The following is a 23,266-nucleotide window of genomic DNA, read 5'->3' as shown; positions in this document are numbered from 1 at the left end:
CTGCAAATTAACACATACTTTGTACACTTTAAAAATCTCTTTGAATTTGCACAAATGCACATCTGCATTTGTGTTTGATTAGTAACAATTTTTCTTGCCAAACATGTCACTCTATCCTGAAACAAAAGTGCTTTGTTGTTGTGATGACATACAGGCTTATCTGGCATTTTAGGATATGTAAAGAATATTGGCTGCACCTATATTAAGCATCCAAGGGAGTCCCCTATACTAAACATGAACTTTCTTCTTACCTAGATTGTAATGTAATGCGCTAATGCAGCCTTTTACCTGGATAACACTGGTGTTGCAAAGAGGGTTTTAATTGCTGGGATTGTCTAAGAATTGCTGTTGCTGTTGAATCCAAACCACATTCTTCACCAACATATTGTACTACAATTTGTGTGGTTGGTGTGGGCAAAACCAATAATTTACTGTTACTGTAAATTAAAACTGTCAAATCAAAGAATTAATATCAATATAGTTAAAGCTGTTAATCTTGCTAGTACTACCTGGTACCCATCCCTTTTTCTCTGGCATCATGGTAACTCTTTGACTATGCCTCTGCACAGTCAGGTCAGTGGCTTCCACCTAAGCATTACAGCTTCACCACCATCATAGATGCTGTGCCTGGAGACATATCAGGGATTCTGCAGGTCTCTCTACTTGCACTGGGCCCACTTGCAGTAATTTAAAAAATGTTTCAGAGCACAGTCTACACTTTATTCATTCTTCACTGGTTGCATTTTCCTTATTACTTCTTAATTTACTAAAGATGGTGCGTTCTACATTTGCTGAACTCTTCTTGAATACTGTCATCCCATGGTCATGATCGTTGTTGCTACATTTGTAATCTAGGGTCATGTTTTGTTTATTCTTCACAGAATAGCTATTTGATACTAGTTTCTCTTAGCTAGAGCAATGCATCAGCTTTTTAGCCATAGGTTTTATACCACACAGTGTAAAAAGCTAGGCTTAAATGGAAGCAGATTAAGTAACGTTTCTGTGGTTATTTAACAATTACTGTTACAGCTAAACCAGAACAAAGCCCTAGGCTGGCACAGACAAGTCTGCACAAAGGAAGCCTGACAAGCCCGACTTGAGGTCTTTAGGTTTAGTATTAACACTGTGACATGTTCCTAATAGTGGCAATACCCTATTTCCTGGACTGTAGGTCTGCAGTGCTTCAGCAGAATTTTTAGAGGTCATAAATAAGGCTTCTCTATCTGTCAAGATTACAGGTTTATAAGATTTTCCCTGTGTTTTAATTTTCTTTGTTCCATAGTTCACAGGGTCTTTATACAGTTGTGCTTTTATTATGTGTGCTTTTCTTGCTTTATTTCCATGTGGAAAAGGATCTTTTACTGAATGTTGAAGATCTCAGTTTTTCTTCATTGATAAATAATGCCTATCAGTAACTCACTTGCTGTAATTTTTGAATGTGACAAATAAGAATTTCTTACATGGACTAATGTAACTCTGTTTTAGGTAAATTTTATAAAGCTTTTTCTGGCTGATACGGTTTAAGTTGTCTGCATAGAGAAAATGTATATGCATAAGGGAGGTCAACTATACACTATTACAGAATAAATTGCTTTGAAGTTTTGTTCTCTGGTTATAGATGCATTAATTGTCCTTTCATAATGTGGTTTTGATATTTGGCTTTAGTGATTTTGTTTGATAAAGGTGAAAGGAAGCAATGACTTACTGTCTTACCAGTTTTTCCATGTCTGTCTTTAGTTCAACTGAGGAGGCTTTTGTAGAAGAAGGTTATTGCTTCTTTGGGATTTGATCTGTTATTAAAAAGTCCTGAATCAATATTCTTGTTATAGAAATAGATTTCTTTGAAGGGAGGCAGGCGGTTGTATGAGACAGGCTGAGACATGATTTAGCCCTCTCAATTACCATTTGACTGCTGTATCATGATCTCGTGTGGGTGTTGGGGTACATCATGTCTCTTGCCCTTCTTCCCATTGCTTATGATATAGCACCTCCAGGGGCTGCAGCAATGCATCAGCAGCAAGGCCTGCCAGTGTTAGATGAAGGATTTTGTTCTCACCAGTTTCAATAAGCTTTAGCACCACAGTATTAGAGTAAAATCTAAGAAGAGTTTGAGGATATTGTTCTGGCATGAAAGGCTTTCTTGGCTTCTATGCATGAAGTAGAAAACTATATTGCAATACTATAGCATTATAATGAACAATAGCTACTCTCCATATAAATAATGCTGTCTGTTGAAATATTTATTTTCACCTACTGTTTATTGTATTTGTATCCCAGGAAATAATACATTAGTTAGTGAATTACCATAAAAGGCTAACTTTTATTGCAAAGATGACAGTGAAGAAATACTTACATGCCTGCCTACTGAGCCATGTAGATAATCCATACCAAAGCCTACAAGACCAATGCTGAGGTTATTACTTGATGAGAAAGAGAATAATTATGTTACTTGTTTGTTGGATTAGAACTACAGGGAAAAAACCACACACTGCATACTTTTCATGTTTGAAACAGGATGCTGTTCTTGGATGAACTTGTCTGTTCTATTACAGCCACTTTGAAGGGATGCTAGTATTTCAGGTTGTAATATAAAAGGTATAGATCTTAAAGTACAAAAAAATAGATTTATGATCATTTTACACAATATTGGAATTTCCTGACACTTAGTGTTAAAAACTCAGTGGTTAGTTACTTCTTTTGCAAGACACAGAAGATACTGGGCTATAATTTAAAGTTAAAACCTGATTTAAAACAAACATAAATTTGAGTTAACTTGTCTGGACTTCTAACCTGATTTGAGAATTTTTACTTAAAGATGCTGTGCATTTTTCAATACCTGGAAAAGGAAATTATTCTGTTAGGGATTTGTTTGTTTGTTTGCTTGGTTTGGTTTGTTGTTTTTTTTTGGTTGGTTGGTTTTGGGTTCTGGTTTGGGTTTTGGTTTTTGGGTTTTTTTATTTTATTTTTTTAACTGAAAGGCAGAGTAATGGGAAAAACTTTAAACAAGCAGACATTTCCGAGACATAGATAAAGCCAACATAAGTCTTCAGATAAGGTTTTGTAGACAACTATAAATCTGGGAAACATAAGTCTCTCCCATCAACTACTTGTTCAAATAAAATTAGGGGCCATGATCAGCCTATGTAAATTACTGAGACTGATGCAATGGCAGGAACACTGATTTGTAGTAATCAATACAGCAGATTCTTGACATTTACATAGAAACAAATAATAGATGCAGCTGGGAATAAATTATTTCCCTTGTGTGCATATGCACACTGACAACTAAGGGAGGACAACAACTAGGTTGAGTCTCTCTATGCTGTTGCTTTTATTTGTCTCCTTTTTTCAAAGTGTCAGTATATTTGGAGAGACAAAAGTGGCTTTAAAAATGAAGCTCAGTAACAGTGGATACGTGTTCTGGATTTGCTTAATCTAAATTTAATTCACGCAGTGTCTGACCTTGTGTGATGATGTAAAACACCATTGAGTTTTCCGTCATCTGAAAACTAGGATTCTGCAGCCTAGCTACCTAGACTTCAAACTTACTAGTTTCTAATGAACTTTCTAATGCTATGTTCTAGTAAAAACTGAACTTTCACTACGTTTCAGTAGGCAGACCTATTAGATTCTGATACAGAGTACAGTTATAAGCAGCTGTAGGTGTTTTGATATCATCCATCCTTATTTAGGGATATACATGATATACAGCTATAAACCCGCTAAAAGCAAACCTTTTGTCTCTCTATTCCACACCAAGTCTGTGACTTAATTTTCCAGTGACGTTTTGACTGTTCTCTAGGATTTGCATTGCTTCAAATAACTGCCTCTTTAATTCCCTTTTTTCCTCCTTGCGTCTCTAGGACAGTCATTTTCTTGTAGCCGTATCTATTCTTACCAGTCAAAATAGCATTGCCCTTTCATTCCTTTCCTCAGTGATACCTGATACTGACATCATGTTTTTCTCTTTTGAGAGTAATTACAGTGTTCAGTCTCATTTGCAAGATCTGTTTCCCCTGAGATTCCATTACTGCCTTTTAGTAAATTTTCCTCTGCTGCATAGCACTATTCATACTCTGTAAATTATATGTTTCTTACACAAAAGTAATACCATATCTGCTAGTGGTTATTTTGCTTACTGTCAGATAGTATCACAATGGTTTCACAAAGTATCACAGTGATATCTTGGATTGATAAAACAGTTTAGCAAGACCTGCACATTACCTAAACACATGCATTGAATATTACAATGAAAAGATCAGTTGATTTTAATTCTCCAAAGGAAATGTTAATAGAATAAGTGTCTGCTTGAGCATTAGTCCCTAAAAGAACTGGGTTTTTTTGTTTGTTTTCAGTAAACTGCAATGCATTTCTTTTAGATCAAATCCCAGTTGCTTGCAGCTGTTCTTGAGGTTTTTGAAATACTATAAATACCAAGGAAAATGTTTAAGTAGCTTAAGAATGGATGAGAGCAAATAATGTAGTATTGAGGCCTGTGAAATATTTAGGATTTTATAACTAAAGTTTTGGACTTTCTGCAAGTTACTGAAGAGGGAGGGAGAGACTGTTTCGGAAGTAGTTAATACAACTAAGGTTCTGTCTTTGGTTGTTGATAAGGTGCCATGTGTTGTTCAGTTCGTTAAAAATATTTCATGAAGCTAAAGAATGAATCGTTGATGAGTCCATTGTTTACTAATAAATTGAACTTGGTTATGTTCTCATAATTAAAAAAAACCCAACATAACAAACAGTAAATTCACATAATCTGTAACATATATCGATACAAAATTAAACCCTGTCAAGATAAATGGGAAAAAAAGACTGATTTCAAGTTAATGGAAAGGTGTCAATGTCTGAACTTTTTTGTTGAAATCGTTTAGATGAATGATGGTACATGATTTTTTTTTTTTTTTTTTTTTTTTTTAGTATTCTAAACAAGTTGGAGGCTTAGGCAGAAGTTGGGCACCTCTCTGTTTCCTATGTATCATATTACCTTTAATTTTTTTTTTACTTGGACTAAGTCATCTCAGCATATGCAACTCCAAGGTTGGAGAAAATTGAATTTCAAAATGGTGTTGCCTGCTGATTATTATCAATATTTTATATTTATATGCTTAATTAAGAAAATTAATGTTTGGGTAAACTGACTGGTTTTTACATTTTGATTTTTCTGTTATCATGCTTGACATGATACAAACCTTAGCAGTCATGAAACAGGATAAAATTTACTAATAAACTGCCAGAAAGAGGAATCTGGTCTTTGAAATAATGAATGCTGTTTACTTAACAATTTTGAACTGCATTGATTTGAAGATCAAATTTAGCAGGAACACATACACATTCAAAAACCAGATCATGAAGTGTGAAGAATAATGATTCAAGTTAAGTTATTAAGAATACAAAACACACGATACCTGCTTTCATCTTTATGTCCTTCTTACAAGTTATAGTTCTGCTTCAGTTTTATTTCTTAAATGCAGCTTTTTAGTATGATGTGAATTCCTGTCCGATTTTGAGTTCACCCTTAAAAAATAACTTCATTTCCCAAAGCACAAGTGAACTCAGAATTTCAAGCTTCAGCTGTGTGCTTTAATGAATTTAAAAACAAGAGGTAACAGGGGAATCGTGAACACTGGACTGTCCTTGCTGACATTTTTGTTAACTGTTTGCAATTTTGCAACATGCGTAACATGCAAAATATATAACATCTAACTAAAATTCAAAATTTGATTGTCAGATTAAAAAAATTTAAAACAGATGGAAATTTATAAGTTGCTTTTTAATATATTGTCATTTGGATGAGCTCTTTCTGCCTTTCTTCTCAATATATGCCATACTTCTCTTCAGGTAAGACTGACAAATTTTTCTGTAAGGTTTCGTGAATACCTGATTTAGCATTGTCACTGAATTAGTTATTTAGTGCTTTAATTTGATTAAATGTTATTCTCTGAGGAGGCAGAAGCTGTTTGGCAATTGTATTTGATTTGGTTATAGCTTATATACGCATATATACATTATAGATATAGGTGATATATACATTCCTAGAACTGTAAAATTTCTCTCAGCTAACAAAGCAAATAATTTCCTTTTGTTTTCTTTTCTTGAAGCCGATCGACAACTTACCCTTACACAGAAACCCAGATGTACAGCCAAAACACTGGGGGAAATTATTTTGATACTCAAGGAAGTTCTGCACAGGTGACAACAGTGGTCTCATCTCATAGTATGGTGGGCACTGGAGGGATTCAGATGGGTGTCACAGGAGGACAACTCATTAGCAGCTCAGGAGGAACCTATCTGATTGGCAATTCAATGGAAAATTCTGGTCATTCAGTGACTCACACAACACGGGCCTCCCCTGCGACAGTAAGTATTTCAGACTGTAGCAAAACCTTTGAGACTTTCTTAAGTCTTAAGATGTTCTTGCAGACTGATATGGTTGTTGTGACAGATTGTGTAGCAATATTATGTTGTCAGAATAGTACTGCATAGTACTTTCTGTAAAATAAGTAATAAATATATATGGAGGTAAGATACAGGAGTAAGAATACTGTGAACACTTAGCAATAAAAGCAAGACTTTCCTTTGACAGCTTGCCAATTTACATTCCTTAGGTTAAATTTTTGCATTCAAGTAGCATCAGTGAATGCTTTGGAAATGCTCACATAATAATTTGAGCTGAATGTTTGTCAGGCTGGGAACTAAAACACCCTCCTTTAGCATTTTGTAAATTTTCTGAAAACAACACAGTTGTTATGTATCTGTAACCTCCTGGCTTTTATCAGTTTGTTTACTTGATATTAGTGAAGCTTTGGTAGCTTATGTCCAAATATTTCCAATTGTTCAGAATGCTGAGGTAATATCCTTTAACCCTTTTTTTATTATTCTAAGTCTGTTCCAGATTTAAAACTTCTTATGGAAGTGTCTTACAATGCTATGGGAAGATTCGTTCTGGTACAACTGTGATAGATAACACTCAAAACACCGAGCTTTCCCTTAAGAGTGTACTTAATCAGACCTTATTTCAATTAGGCAAATGGGTTTATCCCTGGGCTAACTTTGCTGCATAGCCCTAATGAATACTTTTACCTCACTCTTCTGAGTGTTCTTGCTTTGGATGTAGAGATTTGGAAATAATGGGGAAGAGAATTGTGAAACAATGTAGTAAGAGTTGAAAAATATATTAAGTCATTATATATAGTAAAGCATCATTGATAATACAGGTTTATCATATTAAAAAGGGCTAAGAAAGTGGGACAGAACATTGTTTTATTTTTATAAATTTAGGGTCTTGGTGTGAATGGTTCACCTGACATATTCAAGAGTCAATTGAAACACAAAAGGTTCAGCTTAAACTGCAATTTTAAAGCAAAAAATCTGCTGTAATTTTACTAGGGGGCATTATTCATCTATGCAAAATAGAGCAAAATAATGTTTTATTACCATTGCATCTTAAATAGGTAGAGCTTGTTTCACCTGTGATCCTCATTTGATCTCTGCCATCATAACATTTTTCATCCTTGTGCAGTAAATTTATTGTAGTCATCAAAATAGCATGTATCCAGATTGTTTTGCTACTATAATACTCAGTAAATATTTCCAAATTATTAATTATTTTGGTGAATTTTCATATGGAGACGAAGGGTGCAGAAATGAGTAAGAGTTTACTCACTAGAATGTGTGATCATCACAAACTCTGTTTTCTATTGCGGTAGAGATACTAGTTCTCAGCTGATTATCTGATACTAGTTATCTCAACTGATAACTTCATTTCTGTTACTATTACTCACCCTCACTGATCAAAGAATTACCTTCTGTAATAAGCAAATCCCTTGTATTATTGACGTTATATATTTTTGATACATCTAGCTTAAGATGAAAGAAACAAACAGGACAGTTTAAGGTTAAAAGTCAAATCTATAAAATAAGTCCCTCTGAAGACTTTCTATATAAAAGATAGTGTAGAATTCCAAAATTTTCATGTGACTATATTTAGATATGTAAAGAATAAATTGTGATTGCATTGAATTAGAAGTGATTTACCTTAGCTGTGTGACTATTTGAAATTAATTCACGTATTGAAAGATGTATTAAAGAATCATCTGTTTGGTCTATTGGCAGCTAGCATAAAAGAAAGGGCAGCTGTATTTAAGAGACTAACTTGACTATTGAATTGCCATGTTAATAATGAAATCTAAGTCACTTTTTTTTTCTTTCATGTGTAAAGGATGAACTAGTCATATTTTATAATGTTACAAGATTAAAATATTCATATAGTTTTAGTAATAAATATGCTGTGCTTGTTAGCAGTGAGAGGCTCCCATCTATTAGTCATGTTTTCTAACAAACTTTAAGACTGATCTGCAATTACAGTTGTCAGTCATAAGTCATCGTCAACCACAGAAGGTCTCCACTCATGCTGTTGCAGTACTTGATCCTATTTTAGTGCATATCTAAATGTGAATGAAAATAAAAGGAAAATTAGTATAGATATGTGTCACCACAAATTGTAATTCTGGTATTAAGCAGAATATGTAAAGTTTGTTTTTAACTTTAAAAGAAGCATGGTACCTACTGAAAATGTGTTGTAACTAATGGAGGAGGAAAACAAGAAGCAAGAAAGCACAGTCTAAATATCATACCCTGATAATACAGTTTTAGTGAGAGTTTTGCAATTATTTTAATAGCATAAAAGTAACTAATGGTCTGTTAAAGGTGGAGGGGTTACACTTTGAAAGTAGTTTGTGATGAATTTTTATTTATTTATCTCTTTCTTGGTAGACCAACTTTCTCCTCCTCAGTTCCCCAACTTTTCTGAAAGTAATTTTTATTAGCTGGATCCACTATAGCATGAAGCAAACCATTTCTGATCAGATCAGAGATGCACAGATTTTTACGCTAATCAGATTACCTAATTTGATCTGACCTCTTATACTGGCAAGACATTTACATATGAATTCTGCAATTGAGTACAATGACTTTTTTTTGGAAGGAGGTGGGCAGGGAGGGTGGAGAGGAAGGCATTTCCAGATACAAGGACAATATATCTGTATTTTTTCTTTTTTAAAATTAGTCATCAGAATGGTTAATCACTGATGCTGGAAAAAAACACTTATATGGTATGAATTAACTGGAGGAGTGGGAAGTTTAGAGGATTTGTGGATCTTGTGCCATTATAAACCTTTGCCTCCAAGACTTTTTGTCCTTGGGCTTCTCCTTCAGAGATGTGGAGCCTCATGGCTTCTCCCTCCCTATTTCAGAGGTTTCAGTCTAGAATTGTGCCCAAAATAAATTTTGACTTTCCCTGCCCCTTTGAGTGTCTTACTGCTTCACTGTGATGTCTTGAATTGAGACTGTGGCCTTTTCAAAGGAATAGAAATGTGGGGAAAGGGAGAATGACCCTACTAAGTCTAGCTATACCTGCCCTGGCTTTATTCTAGCTTCACCTGCCCATGTGCCTTTTTTGTCTTCTGATACAATCTGGCCTCAGTTTTCAGTCTGGCTCTTGATTTGTTTTTTGTGTAAAAGCTCTGTAGCACCTCGTAGGTAGTTTCCATTTTTGGTCAGGAAGTATTTATTCTGGTATTTGAGTGTCAAAGATCAAGACACAGTGTTGCTGGAAACTTAATTCCTTCCAATATAGCATTCCAAGTACTTTCCAATTACTTACTAAAGAATGCTGTAAGAAGCATAATGTTTGGATTTTTTTAATCATCAGATAACAAATGTAGGTATCTTTGCATCCATGAGAAGAATTTCTCTTAATTCTTTTGATTTTAAGCTCTGTGATGCAAGAACTTGTGGATGCAAGATGACTTACTAATGATGTTCTCTTAACAGTTTGATTACCAGTATGCATGGAGGCACCACCATTCTAAAGGACTGGATTTTTACTTGTTTCTGATTAAATACATATTTGTACTAAAATGACCACTGTACCTCTTTTTAGGCTCTCTTCCTATAAATGTCTTCAGATTTGGTTTTAATAACAATATGAACTACACTTCCCTTTTAATTTCTCAATTCAGATTTTCTGTTCTGATTAAGTACGGTGTGCTGTCAGTTTTTTAGTGTTAGATGTAATGTATATATTTCAGCAGTCCCTATATTCAGCTTGACAAGGGATATTTTTCTTTTTTTTTTTTCATTTACATGTTTGTACAAAATACAGGAAAACCAGCCATGAATAAAAAAGTTTAAAATCTTCTTGAAGATGTACTAATAAAGATGAGGTTTAGAAATAACTGAAGGATCCAAGAGAGAAATGGTGAATTGGTTTGTTTGGCCAGATGGTGGACAGAGAACTTCCAGCAAGGAAGATAAACATGGGACAGCAATGTTTCATTGGAAAATTAGAGAAGAAAAAGTAATCAGCTCCAAATATTTCATTTTTCTGGCCTTGTGGCTGTTAGGTGTGCCTTTTCCCCTGTGTTGACTCTGTATGTTCTTTTGCAATCACTAAAGAACATATTCATTAGTCAGTGTGCATGCCTTCTGTACTTGCAGGCTACTTGGAGGTATGTATTTGCAGCAGGTATTTTGAGCTGTGTTTGTTCTGCATACTTAACTTGGATGTTATATTTAAAAATTCATAAATGGCAGGTGGGGGAAAAAAGCTTTTTTTCTATGATTGAAGGTTTATTAGCATTTCTTTTATGGTCAGCATATATAAAATACTATACTTTTTTAACATCTTTTTGTGTTCTTCCTTTTTTCCCTGTTTACATTTCTTTCATTCCAACAGACTTAAAGTCTCTTTCTTTCTTTCTAGCTCTAAAGTATTGTTTCTTTCTCTTGAGCTGAATTTTACAGAACCTGTTTACACCTCTGCCTGTTTTGAAGAATGCAGATCTTTTAAATGTAATTCTTACAACTGCAAAAACTAGACCTGAGCTGTCTTAGTATGTTCAGTACTATTTAATTTTCAAACTTCTTATTCCTGTGCAAGCCTCTCTGTGCAATTCAACCCTCAAGCTTGTTTCAGAAAACATGACATACAAGGAGTACTCTGTCCTGAAACAGATTTGAAAATTACCCTTAGTAATGCATGTCTGTGACATCCTAGGAGTGAAAGCATCACATTTTCAAAGCCCTGTAGCTTCAGATTAGTTCTTGGTATGTATACACCTTCTTTAGGTAAGCACAGTTTTCATGAGTACGCATAACCTAGCTAGCTGTACCTTTCTTACACACATTATGATGAATTAGTAATTCCTTCAAAATGAAGTATGTGTGTGAGAAGTTCCTTTAGAATTTCACTTCCTTCAAAGCCTTGGGCAAAGGGCAAACCTTTGGAAGTGGATAAAAGGCATTGTGAATGGGAGTTCCTGGGGAGATAGTAACAGAAGTTCATTTCCTTGAACACGATGGAGCAATAAATTGAAATTTAAAATACCAGCTAAAGTTGCCTGCTGTGCTGCTGTTGGAGGATGGTTTGCAGATGGAAATAGGTAAAATAAATTGTAGGGTATCCAATTTATCACAAAACCTCAGGGCTTAGATTTCTGCAGATTGTGTTCTTTATGTCCTTTGATCACGTCAAAGCTACTTACTATAAATACTTCATGTTAATTATTTTAATTGTTAGTTAATCAGCTGAATCATGATAAAGTGCTATTTCTTTCTACTTCCTAAGAGGAAGGAAATTTTTTTCAAAGTGAATTTAGGATAGGTGTTTGCAATGTCTATGACAGCATAGCATATACATATCTGAGTATAACATCTGATAGCATAACGTGTCTGAGACTATTAAGTGTGATTTGTTTATCTAGTAACATGTTAGGGAATGCTATGACATCTACTAGCAAGAACTGCTAATAACTACCAAATCAGTAGATCACATAAAGACTGACTTGGTAGGATTCTGGATGCTTATACTGGGGTCAAACTGTTGAATTTTTTACCACTGGGGAAATACCATTAATCATTAACAAGCATGTCAGAGTACAAAGCAGTATTTCAGCTGGTGTACAAAGTACATTGAGGAAGTCTTCAATCATAGTTTTCATAGTTGTCATGCTTTAATATATTGTCTGCCCTTATTTATTACTTTAGTTACTTTACAGGCTGTGTACCTACCTACCAATAGTGTAACATGTAGCACAGTTACTTGGATTTGCAGTGGGAGTGGTGATGTACATTTTAGTTACCAGTCAGAAAGATCAATGGTTGTAATCTTGTTAAGAGAAGAACAGGAGAAATGCATGACCGATCACATTTCAAATAAATGAATGTGTAATTTGTGTTGTAATTTAGCATTTCGGATGTGTGTGTAGTTAGTTGTGCCTGGAATCTCTCACTGCTTATTGCCAAATATGCAAGGGTGTCACTCTTCTTATTGTATTTATGCAGAATAAAATTTTAAATGTTAAAATTACTTTCCAATTCTTTCCACAAAATACCATAATAAAAAGTACTGCATTACTCATGTAACTAAGCTGTGTGTGTACTTAAATGGTATTTTGAATAGAGTTGAAATTATGTTCAGTTTTTCTAGAGCCTAAATAAAAATCTCTGTCCAAAATTTAAAAGCTTGAAGGAATAGGTCCTTCACATAAACAGCTTTTTACTCAGGTAGCTGTTGCTCCCTGTACACATGGTACTCTGTGCCCTCTATATTTTCTTGAAAACCGGAAAGCTTGGAATAAGAGAATAAAGTGGAACATTTCAGTTGGAAGGGACATACAGTGATCATCTAGCCCAGCTGCTAGATCACCTCAGTGCTGACCAGAAGCTAAAGCATGTTGTTAAGAGTAGTGTTTTAATGCCTCTTAGTCACTGACATACTTGGGCAAGGAAACCGCCTCTCCAGGAAGCGTGTTACAGTGTTTATCCACCCTCTCAGTCAAAAAATGCTTCACATCCAGTCTAAACCTTCCCTCGAAGCATTTTGATGCATTCTGTCACTGGATCTGAGTGAGGAGAGGTCAGCACCTCCCTCTGCAGTTCCCTGCTTCAGGAATCTGTGGAGAGAGCAATGAGGTCACCCCCAACCTCTAGTTCTCCAAACCAGACAAAACCAAATCCTTAGTTGCTCCTCAGGGGACACGCCTTCCTTGTTGCTTTCCTCTGAATGGATTTAAAGACCTTCACATCTTTCTCAAACAGTGGGGCTCAGAACTGCATGCAGTTCTCAAGATGAGGCTGCACCATGGCTGAATATGGTGGGGTAGTCCCCTCTCTTGATGGGCTGGTGATGCTGTGTTTGATGCACCCCCGGATGCTGATTGCCCTCTTGGTGACTCGTGCTGATCCTGTTGTTGACCAGCACCCCCGGGTCCCTTTCTGCAGGGCTGCTCTCCAGCCACTTCTATCCCAGTTTATACTTGTACCTGACACTTCTGTCACTGAAATCTAGCATTTTGATGTGTTAAATTTCATTCTGTTCATCATAACTCAATGGTCCAGTCTATCCAGAGCACTCATTCCTCAAGACAGTCAACAGCACCTCCCGATTTGGTACCATCAGCAAACTTGCTTATGGTACATTAGACTCCTTAATACAGATCACTAATAAAAATACCGAACAGAGCTTGCCCTAGAATTGAGGCCTGAGGAAAAGATGTAGAGGAAAATAAGAATTAGCTGGAAATTTTCAGAAAGGTCAAGACCAATTATTTGTTCTCTGCAAAACATGTCTTCAAATCAAACATTTTATGCTCAAAAACACTAAGTGATTGGATAGCCTACAGAGGAAGAAAGTTTCTGGCATTACAGAGATATGTATTTGTCAAATAAAGCTGAAAGTTCATTTTATCAAAATTTGGGCAACAAATAATGAACAAAATTATTTGCAATGAACAGTTTCTCTTGAGAAGCTTTCCCTAGTAGAATATGATGACAGCTCTCTTAAAATGTAGATAATGTATCTTTCTGAGCTTTATTACGGTATCCTGGAATGGTGTGTGTTGGAAAGGCCCTTAAAGACCATCTAGTTCAAATGACCCTACCATGGAGAGGGACTCTTCCCAGAAGACCAGATTGCTCAAAGCTCCATCCATCCTTAATCACTTTCTGGGATAGGGCAGCTTCTCTTGTTCCAGTGTCTCACCACTCTAACAGGAAAGAATTTCTTCCTATTATCCAATGTAAATCTACTCTCTTTCAGTTTGAAACTCTTCCCCCCTTCCCCTATCACTATATGCCCTTGAAAAAAGTCCCTCTCCAGCTTTCCTGTAGGCCCCCTTATGTTGCTGGGAGCCTGCTGTAAAGTCTCCCTGCAAGCCTTCTCCAGGCTGAACCACCCCAGCTCTGTCAGCCTGGCTTCACAGGGGAGGTGCTCCAGCCCTCTTTGTGACCATCTTTGTGACCCTCCTCTGGACTCACTCACGCAGCTCCATGCCCTTCTTGTGCTGGGGGCTTCAGAACTGGACAAAGTGCTCCAGGTAGGGATTCACAAGTTCAGAGCAGAGAGAATCACCTCCTATGGCCTTTTTTCATGCAGCCCAGTGTATGGCTGGTTTATTGTGTTTTAGTGGTAACCAACACACCTTGAGTTATGCTGTGCCATGAAAGGGAACACAGCTTCATTGTCCTCAGTCACCATACTGATGAAATCTAGTTCTGAAAGAAAGTCCAGCAACAAAAATCCCCCAAATAACACCAAAAAACCCAAAAAACCCCAAACCACCCCAGTTTCTCTATTTGCCTCTTTGCATAGCAACAAAAAACATTGAAGCAGTTATGGTAGTGAGGAGTATGTGTCATCTGTGACATCAGTTTTCTTTGTACGTGCAATTACTATGACTTTTTAACAGATTGGTTCTCTGAAAAAACAAGGCCACACGTTGCAGCAACAAACTGTGAATAGTTCAGTGGTGGGAATGAGGAGCAGGAGGTGTAATTTCAGTGCTGAACAAGAAATCTAGGATTCAGAATTAGGATTTAAATGTGTATACAGTCTTCATTTTTTAATTGCAGCATCATGCAAAGGAGAAATTCTGTAGCTACAGTATTTAGTAAGGTAACTTCATTCTGATTATGATGTTTTAAGGTTGCAATTTTATCATAAAGCACACTTTAAATGTGATCTTTGCACTGTAATTGAATACTTTGACCTCATAGTTTCACTGAAGCAATAAGAGATCAGAATATTTTTTAAAATTGCCACGTAAGATTATATTTTCTTACATAGTAACTGTATTTTTAATAATCAAGTTTTATGAAAAGGCTTGTATGGCTAGTATTAAACAGTTGCCAGAGAGAAACAGAACTGACTCCTCATAATTATTGTAATAAAATAATTGTCAATTGCCCTGTAAAAAGGAAGAAGTTAGTTTAATATATACAATAAATTCAAATATCAACTGTGGTATTCTTCAGTTTCTGCTCTACAGAGTGAATTCAGCCAGGATTGATAAATTATGCCACTAAAATTATGGATACGATGGTGATATTTGAAGTAGATTAGGCAAGGCTCATTTTGCAATGTCCATGGAGAGCTGGTGTTTTAAAAGTATGTGTTGTTTTCCATTGCTTTTACTTCGCCATTTAATGTAGCTAATTAATTGCATGCCTTTTCTTGCTGTGCATCCTGTTGTCTGTCATTTTCATTGTTTTTGCTCTTCCAGCTCCCCAGTTAAACTGCAGTTAAGTTCTAATTTTTTTTCCTCAGTGATGCTGTTACCAAACTGATCAAAAATTCTATTGATATTAAAAACCAAAAGAATGAACATGGATGTGAGAGTATTCATACATTTGCATTTGAAGAAATACTACTTTGTATTTTAGTAGTGATGTGTTTTCTTTTCCTTTTAAAAGGCAAAACTATTGTGAACAAACCTGCTTTTCCAAAGGCTGGATCCTGCAGTCTGTATAACTCCTGACTTCCCACTTACTTTGACAGCTGGGGATAATCAAAGGGTGCTGGCAGCAGTAAGGGTGACACCTTGTCCCAGTGAAGCTTATGGTGGAAAACCTATTAATTATTTGGGTTTGGGATTTATTCTGTGATTCCAGAGAGCAAAAGTTTTGTTTGTAATTAAATTCTTACTGCAAACTGTGCATGTCTTTCTGATATAGTAGAAGGGGAAACATATGGAGGCATTTCTTTAAATTCTGTTTAGAAATATACTTATTTTATTTTATTATTTTGTTAATTATACATTTGTTCAGTCAGGATTACTTTTGTTACAGTACAGCTCACTGGTAAATCTACTCATTTCATTTCCTAAGAAGGTAGAAAGGTAAAGTGGACTTTGAGGCAGTTATCCTGCAATATATATGCAAGCAAAATGCCTTTCTGACCTCATTCTCTGGAATGAAACCTTTTAGTAGAATAAATGCCCTAGCCTTGAATAAAGGAGGCATTTCTGTTGATCTGTAAGCAATCTGTCAAAACTTCTCTGATCAGGCTTTTTTTACTATCTCGTCTTGAGTCCTTTTTTTTTTAATGAAATCTATTATCAGATTGAAATGGCGATTGAGACACTGCAAAAGTCTGATGGTCTGTCCACTCACAGAAGCTCTCTTCTCAACAGCCATGTAAGTTGTCTCTTCTTCACATACACTCTCTCTTGCTTGTACTGCATGCTTAGCCTGCCTCTAAATGTTTATTTTATTTTATTTTATTACTACCTTCTGCTATTTAATCTTCTCATCTTAGTTGCTTGTAATCTTCTACTACATCTCCCATGGCTCTTACTTTGTCAGATGAAATGTCTTTATGGTATATTGCAGAGTGTTACCTGTTTCCTATGTAAAGACAAGTTAAAACATTTGACTGTTGTGTGGATTATAGTGTAACTATCACAATAAAGTTAAAATAATTCTTAATTAGCTAGCTTTTGACAGCTTAAATAAAGTTGCCTTTATTTACACAAAGCAAGGTCTGTGAAGGCATGTGAAGAGGGAGACAGGAAACAGACAGCATGCCCAAATAAAATCTTCAGATTATTTTCAAGTGTTTCTTCCTTTATTGTAAATAGAGATTTTATCATAAAGTTACTTACTTACGAATCCTAAATATCCCTATGATGATCTGAAAAAAAAGTTATCTTAATTTAAAAAAAAAAAAAAATCTTAATTTGAAGTACACAAAATTATCTTATTTACTTGCCTTTTGCTGTGTTATTCTGCAAATCTTATCGTTAAGATATTTCCATATAAGAAGTGAAAAGATACTTGGATAAAAATCTCCAGATACAGCAATAAATCCACTATTCGTAACTTTAAAATAAGGGAAAAGGCCCAAAGTTAATTTTAACCTTTTTATATAAATAATGTGTCTTTGTAAGTTACTAGTTTTTCTTGAAATCTTTTTCTCCTGTTGGTATTTGTGTTTTTGTATTTTTGACATGTTAATTAGTTTGTATTCATCTTACCTGTATTTTCCTTCTCAGCTTTTCTAATTATACAAATTCAAATTCCTTTGTTTTACAGAAGAAACTTAAATTTGGTTGGTGTTCTTAATGTAAGAATACAGTGGTAGAGGCTGTCTGTCAAGCTAAAAATACATGTTTTAGAAGCTTTGAGTCTTGGATTTTTTTTCAGTATGAGTCTGGTGATGTCAAAGTCAAAACTGGAATTGTTTTGTGATTGTTTCAATTAAATTTGAAAGAGGAAAATTGCATTACAAAAATGTTACATGAAATATTATAGAGGACTTTTAGATTCCACTTTGGATGTTTACAAAATAACTGTTTTGAGGATATGACATTATAAAAGTTGTTATTTAATAATAATAGTATTAGACAGAAATTATCAGAATTATTATTCAAATGTAATTTTTAAAGGGACCATATTTTGGAGGAGCAAAGTCTAAGAAATGTGTATTATGACTGGGAACACTTAAACTGTTGATATACTCGTATTTAATACTACTGTAAAGTCTTGATATAAAACAAACAATAATTACAAGATGAGCTGCTGTGCCCCCGTGAACTATGTTCCATTCATTCCCGGTGTGCTCTTCAGAGTGTGTTCCTAATAATGAGATTTGCATCCAGCTGTTAAGTCTTACCATGATATTTCTTTCTTGACTGTGAAGGCTTTTTCGAAAATAATGTAATAGGTATATATCTCCCAATATTTCCTGTGTATGTTTTTGTGGTCATTTTGGAAGAAGCTGAAATTCTAGACCAAACGTACTGATGTTTTGCTTATTTTTAAAGCATTGCTTATTGTCTTTAAACTCAAATACAGACACTGTGGTGGAAGTTTTGGTATAGGTTCATTCTTTGTCTCTTTAAACTTCCTAACTTTGTTTTCTAGTGGTTTGTTCTGGCATTTATTGAAATAATTTGTTTTAATAGGTTTTAAAATAGAATTCTAAATTGTGTGCTTAATTGCCTTTCACTTTGCAGATGATACGTTAATTAATTAAAGTACAAGTTTTGGAATTGGGATTTTTGCTCTATGATTCCTCTGTGAGGTTTTCTGTGTGCTTTTTTTTTCTTACCTGATTTCATATGTGCTCATTTTAAGGAGGATGTAATTTTTTCTTTGTTTCCTATTATTTCCTAATTTATGCATGAGATTGACTTATTTAATTAATTGAGAGTTTAATGTTTTATAAATATTTCAGTTTAACTGGAGTCATAGTCATTTAGTCAATTATTTACCAGGGCTGACTCTCTAAATATTTCATACCTTTACTCATCTTACCCATACAGTATGGTCTCTACTATGAATTTTAAAAATAGGTTTCCAACCTGAACAGCTCAGTTTTAGATTTATATTTGATTTTGGTAGAAAATGGAGGTTTATTAATTTTGCTTACAATATTTTTATAATGGTTGGAGATAATTTCCCTTTAAAAATCGTATTTAAGTGCATCTTTTTTTTCCCAGGCTATAACCTAGCACGTAATGACTTTGAGCATTTGCTGCTAAGTAACTCCACCCAGGAGCAAAAGTTCTCATATTGCACTTATATTTGATTTGGGTTGGGGTTTTTTTTGGTGTTGAATAATGTAAGTTGTGGTTGAAATAACATCCTTTAGAAATTCATATTATTAATTAAGTGTACTTCAAGTGATTCAAAATAGGTTAAAAGCCATCTGGAGGAAAATACCTTAAATGCTACATACAGAACTTAATTGGAAAATAATTAATTTTTGTTTGTCAGTCTTTTGGGACTAATGAAGTTATTCTCTTTGGGGAAAACAGATGTAGGTCAAATTCTGTATCTGTTCTGATTAAATTTCAGGTTTACGAATGTATGAAAAATTTATATAAATGCATATGATCTAAATAGAGATGTAATAATAGATTTAAAATATAGATAAAATGCAACAGTTGAAAGATATAATTACCTTTGTTTTTAAGCCCAAGCAGGCTTATGTGAGGTCATTAGTGAGGTAAGTTTAATAGACTCAGATAAAAATTAATATTTACAGTTACACTTTTTCTTCAGCTTTATTTCAAAGTGACAGATGCTCAAATCAGAAACACTTGTGGCTTTTAAGATTTTTAAATAATGATATAACTGATACAAAGATGATGAACAGTATTTTTTCATTTTGTCTATTTGAAACATAAAATTACCTGCAAACCAAACTAAATATTTTATGTCTTGGAAGTATTTACATCTGTTTCCTGTATATATCTGTAGAGCTTATGTTTCAGAAACACGGAAAAGATAGGTTTATCTTTTCAATAAAAATGGTGAATAAATATGAAAGTGGTGTTTGAATGGTCTAGAGTAAATTCTGTAGTGCTGTTTTTGCATTTATATTGGTGAATTTCACTGTGACTAAAACGTTGCTATAAATTAAACATATTTGGTGTCATCTGTACGTAACAGTTTTTGGATAAAGAAAAGGTCAAGTTTGAATCATTTCATGGCTATTGCACTAAAACATTCATGTTCTTTGCACAATAAGCTACACTGAACATTGATGGAACAGAGTGTTCACTTCTCTAACAGAAAATAATTTTGCAAAGGAATTAGTAACACCTAGGCCATCTATGTCTTCAGCTGTTGCTTAGTTGTATTTTGGTTATACTACTTACTGCTGTGCTGTCATTAGTTGCAAATTATTCCACACACTAGTGAATCTAGCTCATCAGAATAGAATCTTGTATTAAATCTTCAAGACTGTCTTATTTTCATCTAGGATAAAGCTGATTTTCATCGTAGTAGCTAGAATAGCACTGTGCTTTGTATTTAGTATGGGATTTGGCATGAGATGAATCATGATAATGATAACAGATATTTGTAGTTGCTGCTCAGAAATTGGAGGCCTTTTCATTTTTCCATGCTTTTGGTAGTGTCTGGGTGCACAAGAAGCCTGGGGGGAGCATAGCAAGAGCAACAGGTCCAAATTGGCCAATGGGGTATTCCATACCATGCAATGTCATGCTGAGTATGTAGGTTAGGGTTGGCAGGGAAATTTTTTTTCTTCTTCTGGTATTTCAGTATTTCTGTCCTGCAGGATCAATATCCAGACTCAGCGTTGGTCAGTAGGTGGTGAGCAGCTGCACTGCACATCACTTGTTTGTATATGCTATTATTTTATTATTATTATTGTCAATGTCATTATTTCATTTGATTTTGTTTCAATTATTAAATTGCTTTTATCTCAACCCACAAGTATTTTTATCTTTACCTTTCTACTTCTCTGCCCCACTCCTGGGGGAAGCAAGGAAGAGTGAGGGAGTGGCTGCGTGGTATTTAGCGGCTGGCAGGGTTACAACCACAACAAAGACACAACATCCTGAGTTTGCATTTTCAGTGCATTAAATCAGGAGTTTTGGTAAAATCTCTGTTCCTAGCAAGCCTGAATATTCACACTAATATTCTAATATAAATACTTAGGAAAATGGACAAAATTCGAAGAGAAAATTACATTTGTGAATAATTCAAGCTATTTTTAAGGGAAAATTACAGGGAATTGAAGGCATGGCAAATACTGAGGAAAGATAAGGAAAATACTAACCTATCAAAAAAAATGAAACTACAGAATTTAAATGTGTCCTCAACCTATATTATTTTTATCTATTTTGTCATTCTCTTATGGGGCTAAATCTAAAAGTAGCGGATGGTCATGTAAACTTTTTGGAATATAAAAATATATATAGTGACAGCTAGAAGTGTTTTCTGGTTGTGCACTACCTAAAAAGTCCAATGATGCTACATAAAAAGTCTTCTTTAGCATGTGTCTAAAATTACCTACCACAATTACATGAAAAGATTAGTAACTTTACAAGAATCCCATTCTGTTTGTGTCAAAAGCAAACAGGCTACAGCTGAAAGTGATTTTACCCCTGACGCTTTATGGCATACAAGTTATTTTCAGTGTTAATCTAGGTTGCTCTTCAACTTACATGCAATATCTTTTTCTTTTATGTATTTGAGAGTAAAAAATTCCCTATCCAGTTAAGTGTCTTGATGTTTTTTAACACAAAGGTAAAATATATTATAATCTTTGAGGTTTACAAATTCATTAACTACCTGTTAGTCCAAGGAGTTTGGTTTTTGAAATTTATTTGAATTGCTTTCATGATTACTTTATTTCTTTGCAGTACTGTTTGTCCCCAAAACATGGGTATCAAGTATTGTGTGTGGTACTGAACCAATAATATTTTAAGAAGTGGATGCTTATCTGATAAAAGAAATAGCAGAACTCATTGCCTGGTGATTCTGAAGATCCTGAAATGCAATGGTATAGCTAGCATTTAAGTAATCTCTGAAGAAGAAAGCGAATGTTTAAGAGACCTCGATAAGTGATTTCAGAACTGTTGTAAGTTAGTGCTGTATGGTTACTATATTTTTTAAAGTAATAATGCATAAAAATTGTTTAAAAATTGTATTATTTTCTTCTCTGTTTTGTATGTGATTAGCTTCAGTGGCTTTTAGACAACTATGAAACTGCAGAAGGAGTGAGCCTTCCAAGAAGTACTCTTTACAACCATTACTTACGACATTGTCAGGAACACAAATTGGATCCAGTCAATGCTGCCTCCTTTGGAAAACTCATACGGTCAATCTTCATGGGATTACGGACCAGAAGACTTGGAACTAGGTTTGTGCTAATGAAACCCGAAGCTATAATAGAAAATACAAGTTACTTTTATGAGTAAGAAACTGCTAGTAAAAAATAAATAAATATGTATTTAAGTGATATAGTGTTTTACTCTCAGTGCTGGCTTTTAAACAGTTTTATGTTATTCAGTTTTACTTCTCCTGGTTTTGACTATTATCTGTTTACATTTTGATAAATACACTGCAAATTTTTATCAGTACAAATAAAATATAGCTAGTGGTTTGGAAATTACTAGAGATTGTGTTTCTCTGTAACTAGATAAATTGCACTTATTTGCTTATTATTTTTCCTACTGAAGTGGGTTACAGTATGTAATGCTGGAAAATATTTGTTTAAGAGAGTGAATTAAGTTCCCAAAGGTCTCAAATGACACCCATGTAAAGCAGCTGTTAAAGGAGAGTTCACCTTGATTTATGGGTATTGTTTTCTAGTCTAAGAAAATTGTAAAGTAACTGTAATGTAGGGTAGTAAAACTAGTGCTACTCTAATTCCTGTTCTTTCACAAAGGGGGAACTCCAAATATCATTACTATGGGATTCGTGTCAAGCCAGACTCTCCTCTTAATCGCCTACAAGAGGACATGCAATATATGGCTATGAGACAGCAGCCCATGCAGCAGAAACAGAGGTAAAGTGTGAAATGAACAGTAGTACTTATTATTACTTGTAGCTCATAAAGCCTCAGCTTTTCTTACACAGAAAAGTTGAAATTCTAATGCAATTTTAAAAATTTTCTCTGCTGTGGAAAATAAAAGCTTGCCATCACTGAAGTTAGCACATATTGGTGGCTCATGTTAAGTTTCTGGTCCACCACCACCCCAAGTCTTTCTCTTCAGGGTTGTCTTTAGTCCTTTCTCCTCCCAACCTGTAACTGTGCATGGGATTGCCTCGATTCAGGTGCACTTGTCCGTGTTGAACTTCATGCAGTTTGCACAAATCCACTTCTTGAGTCTGTCAAGGTCCCTCTGGGTTGCATCCCTTCCCTCCAGTGTGTTGACTTCACCACACACTTTAGAATCATCAGCAAACTCGCTTAGGGTGCCCTCAGTTCCACAGTCCATGTTGCTGACAAAGGTGTTAATCAGCACTGGTCTGAGTGCTGACACTTGGGGAGCACCACTTGTCACATGTCTCCATCTGGACACTGAGCCATGGATCGCATTCTTTGAGTGCAACCAGCCAGCCAGTTCCTTATCACATGAGTGGTCCATCCATCAAATCTGTATCATTCTAGTTTAGAGTTCAGAATGTCATGTGGGACAGAATTGAATGCTATGCACAG

At 34.9% G+C, this 23,266-nt stretch overlaps 1 protein-coding gene across 1 annotated transcript in view; it reads left to right on the top strand.

Moving 5' to 3' along the window:
* Nucleotides 1–23,266, top strand: part of RFX3 (regulatory factor X3) — a 101,787-nt gene that overhangs the window by 57,835 nt on the left and 20,686 nt on the right. Inside the window, exons 4-7 of the mRNA XM_030467339.1 lie at nt 6,108–6,366; nt 16,408–16,482; nt 21,783–21,964; nt 22,493–22,612. Of these exons, the coding sequence (XP_030323199.1) occupies nt 6,108–6,366; nt 16,408–16,482; nt 21,783–21,964; nt 22,493–22,612 (636 nt within the window). The remainder of the gene's footprint in view (nt 1–6,107; nt 6,367–16,407; nt 16,483–21,782; nt 21,965–22,492; nt 22,613–23,266) is intronic.

The sequence above is a fragment of the Calypte anna genome, chromosome Z (assembly GCF_003957555.1).
Source record: "Calypte anna isolate BGI_N300 chromosome Z, bCalAnn1_v1.p, whole genome shotgun sequence".
Classification (NCBI taxonomy): Eukaryota; Metazoa; Chordata; class Aves; order Apodiformes; family Trochilidae; genus Calypte; species Calypte anna.
Note: the sequence above shows the minus strand (reverse complement) of the source record. Positions and strands in the feature narration are given on the sequence as shown.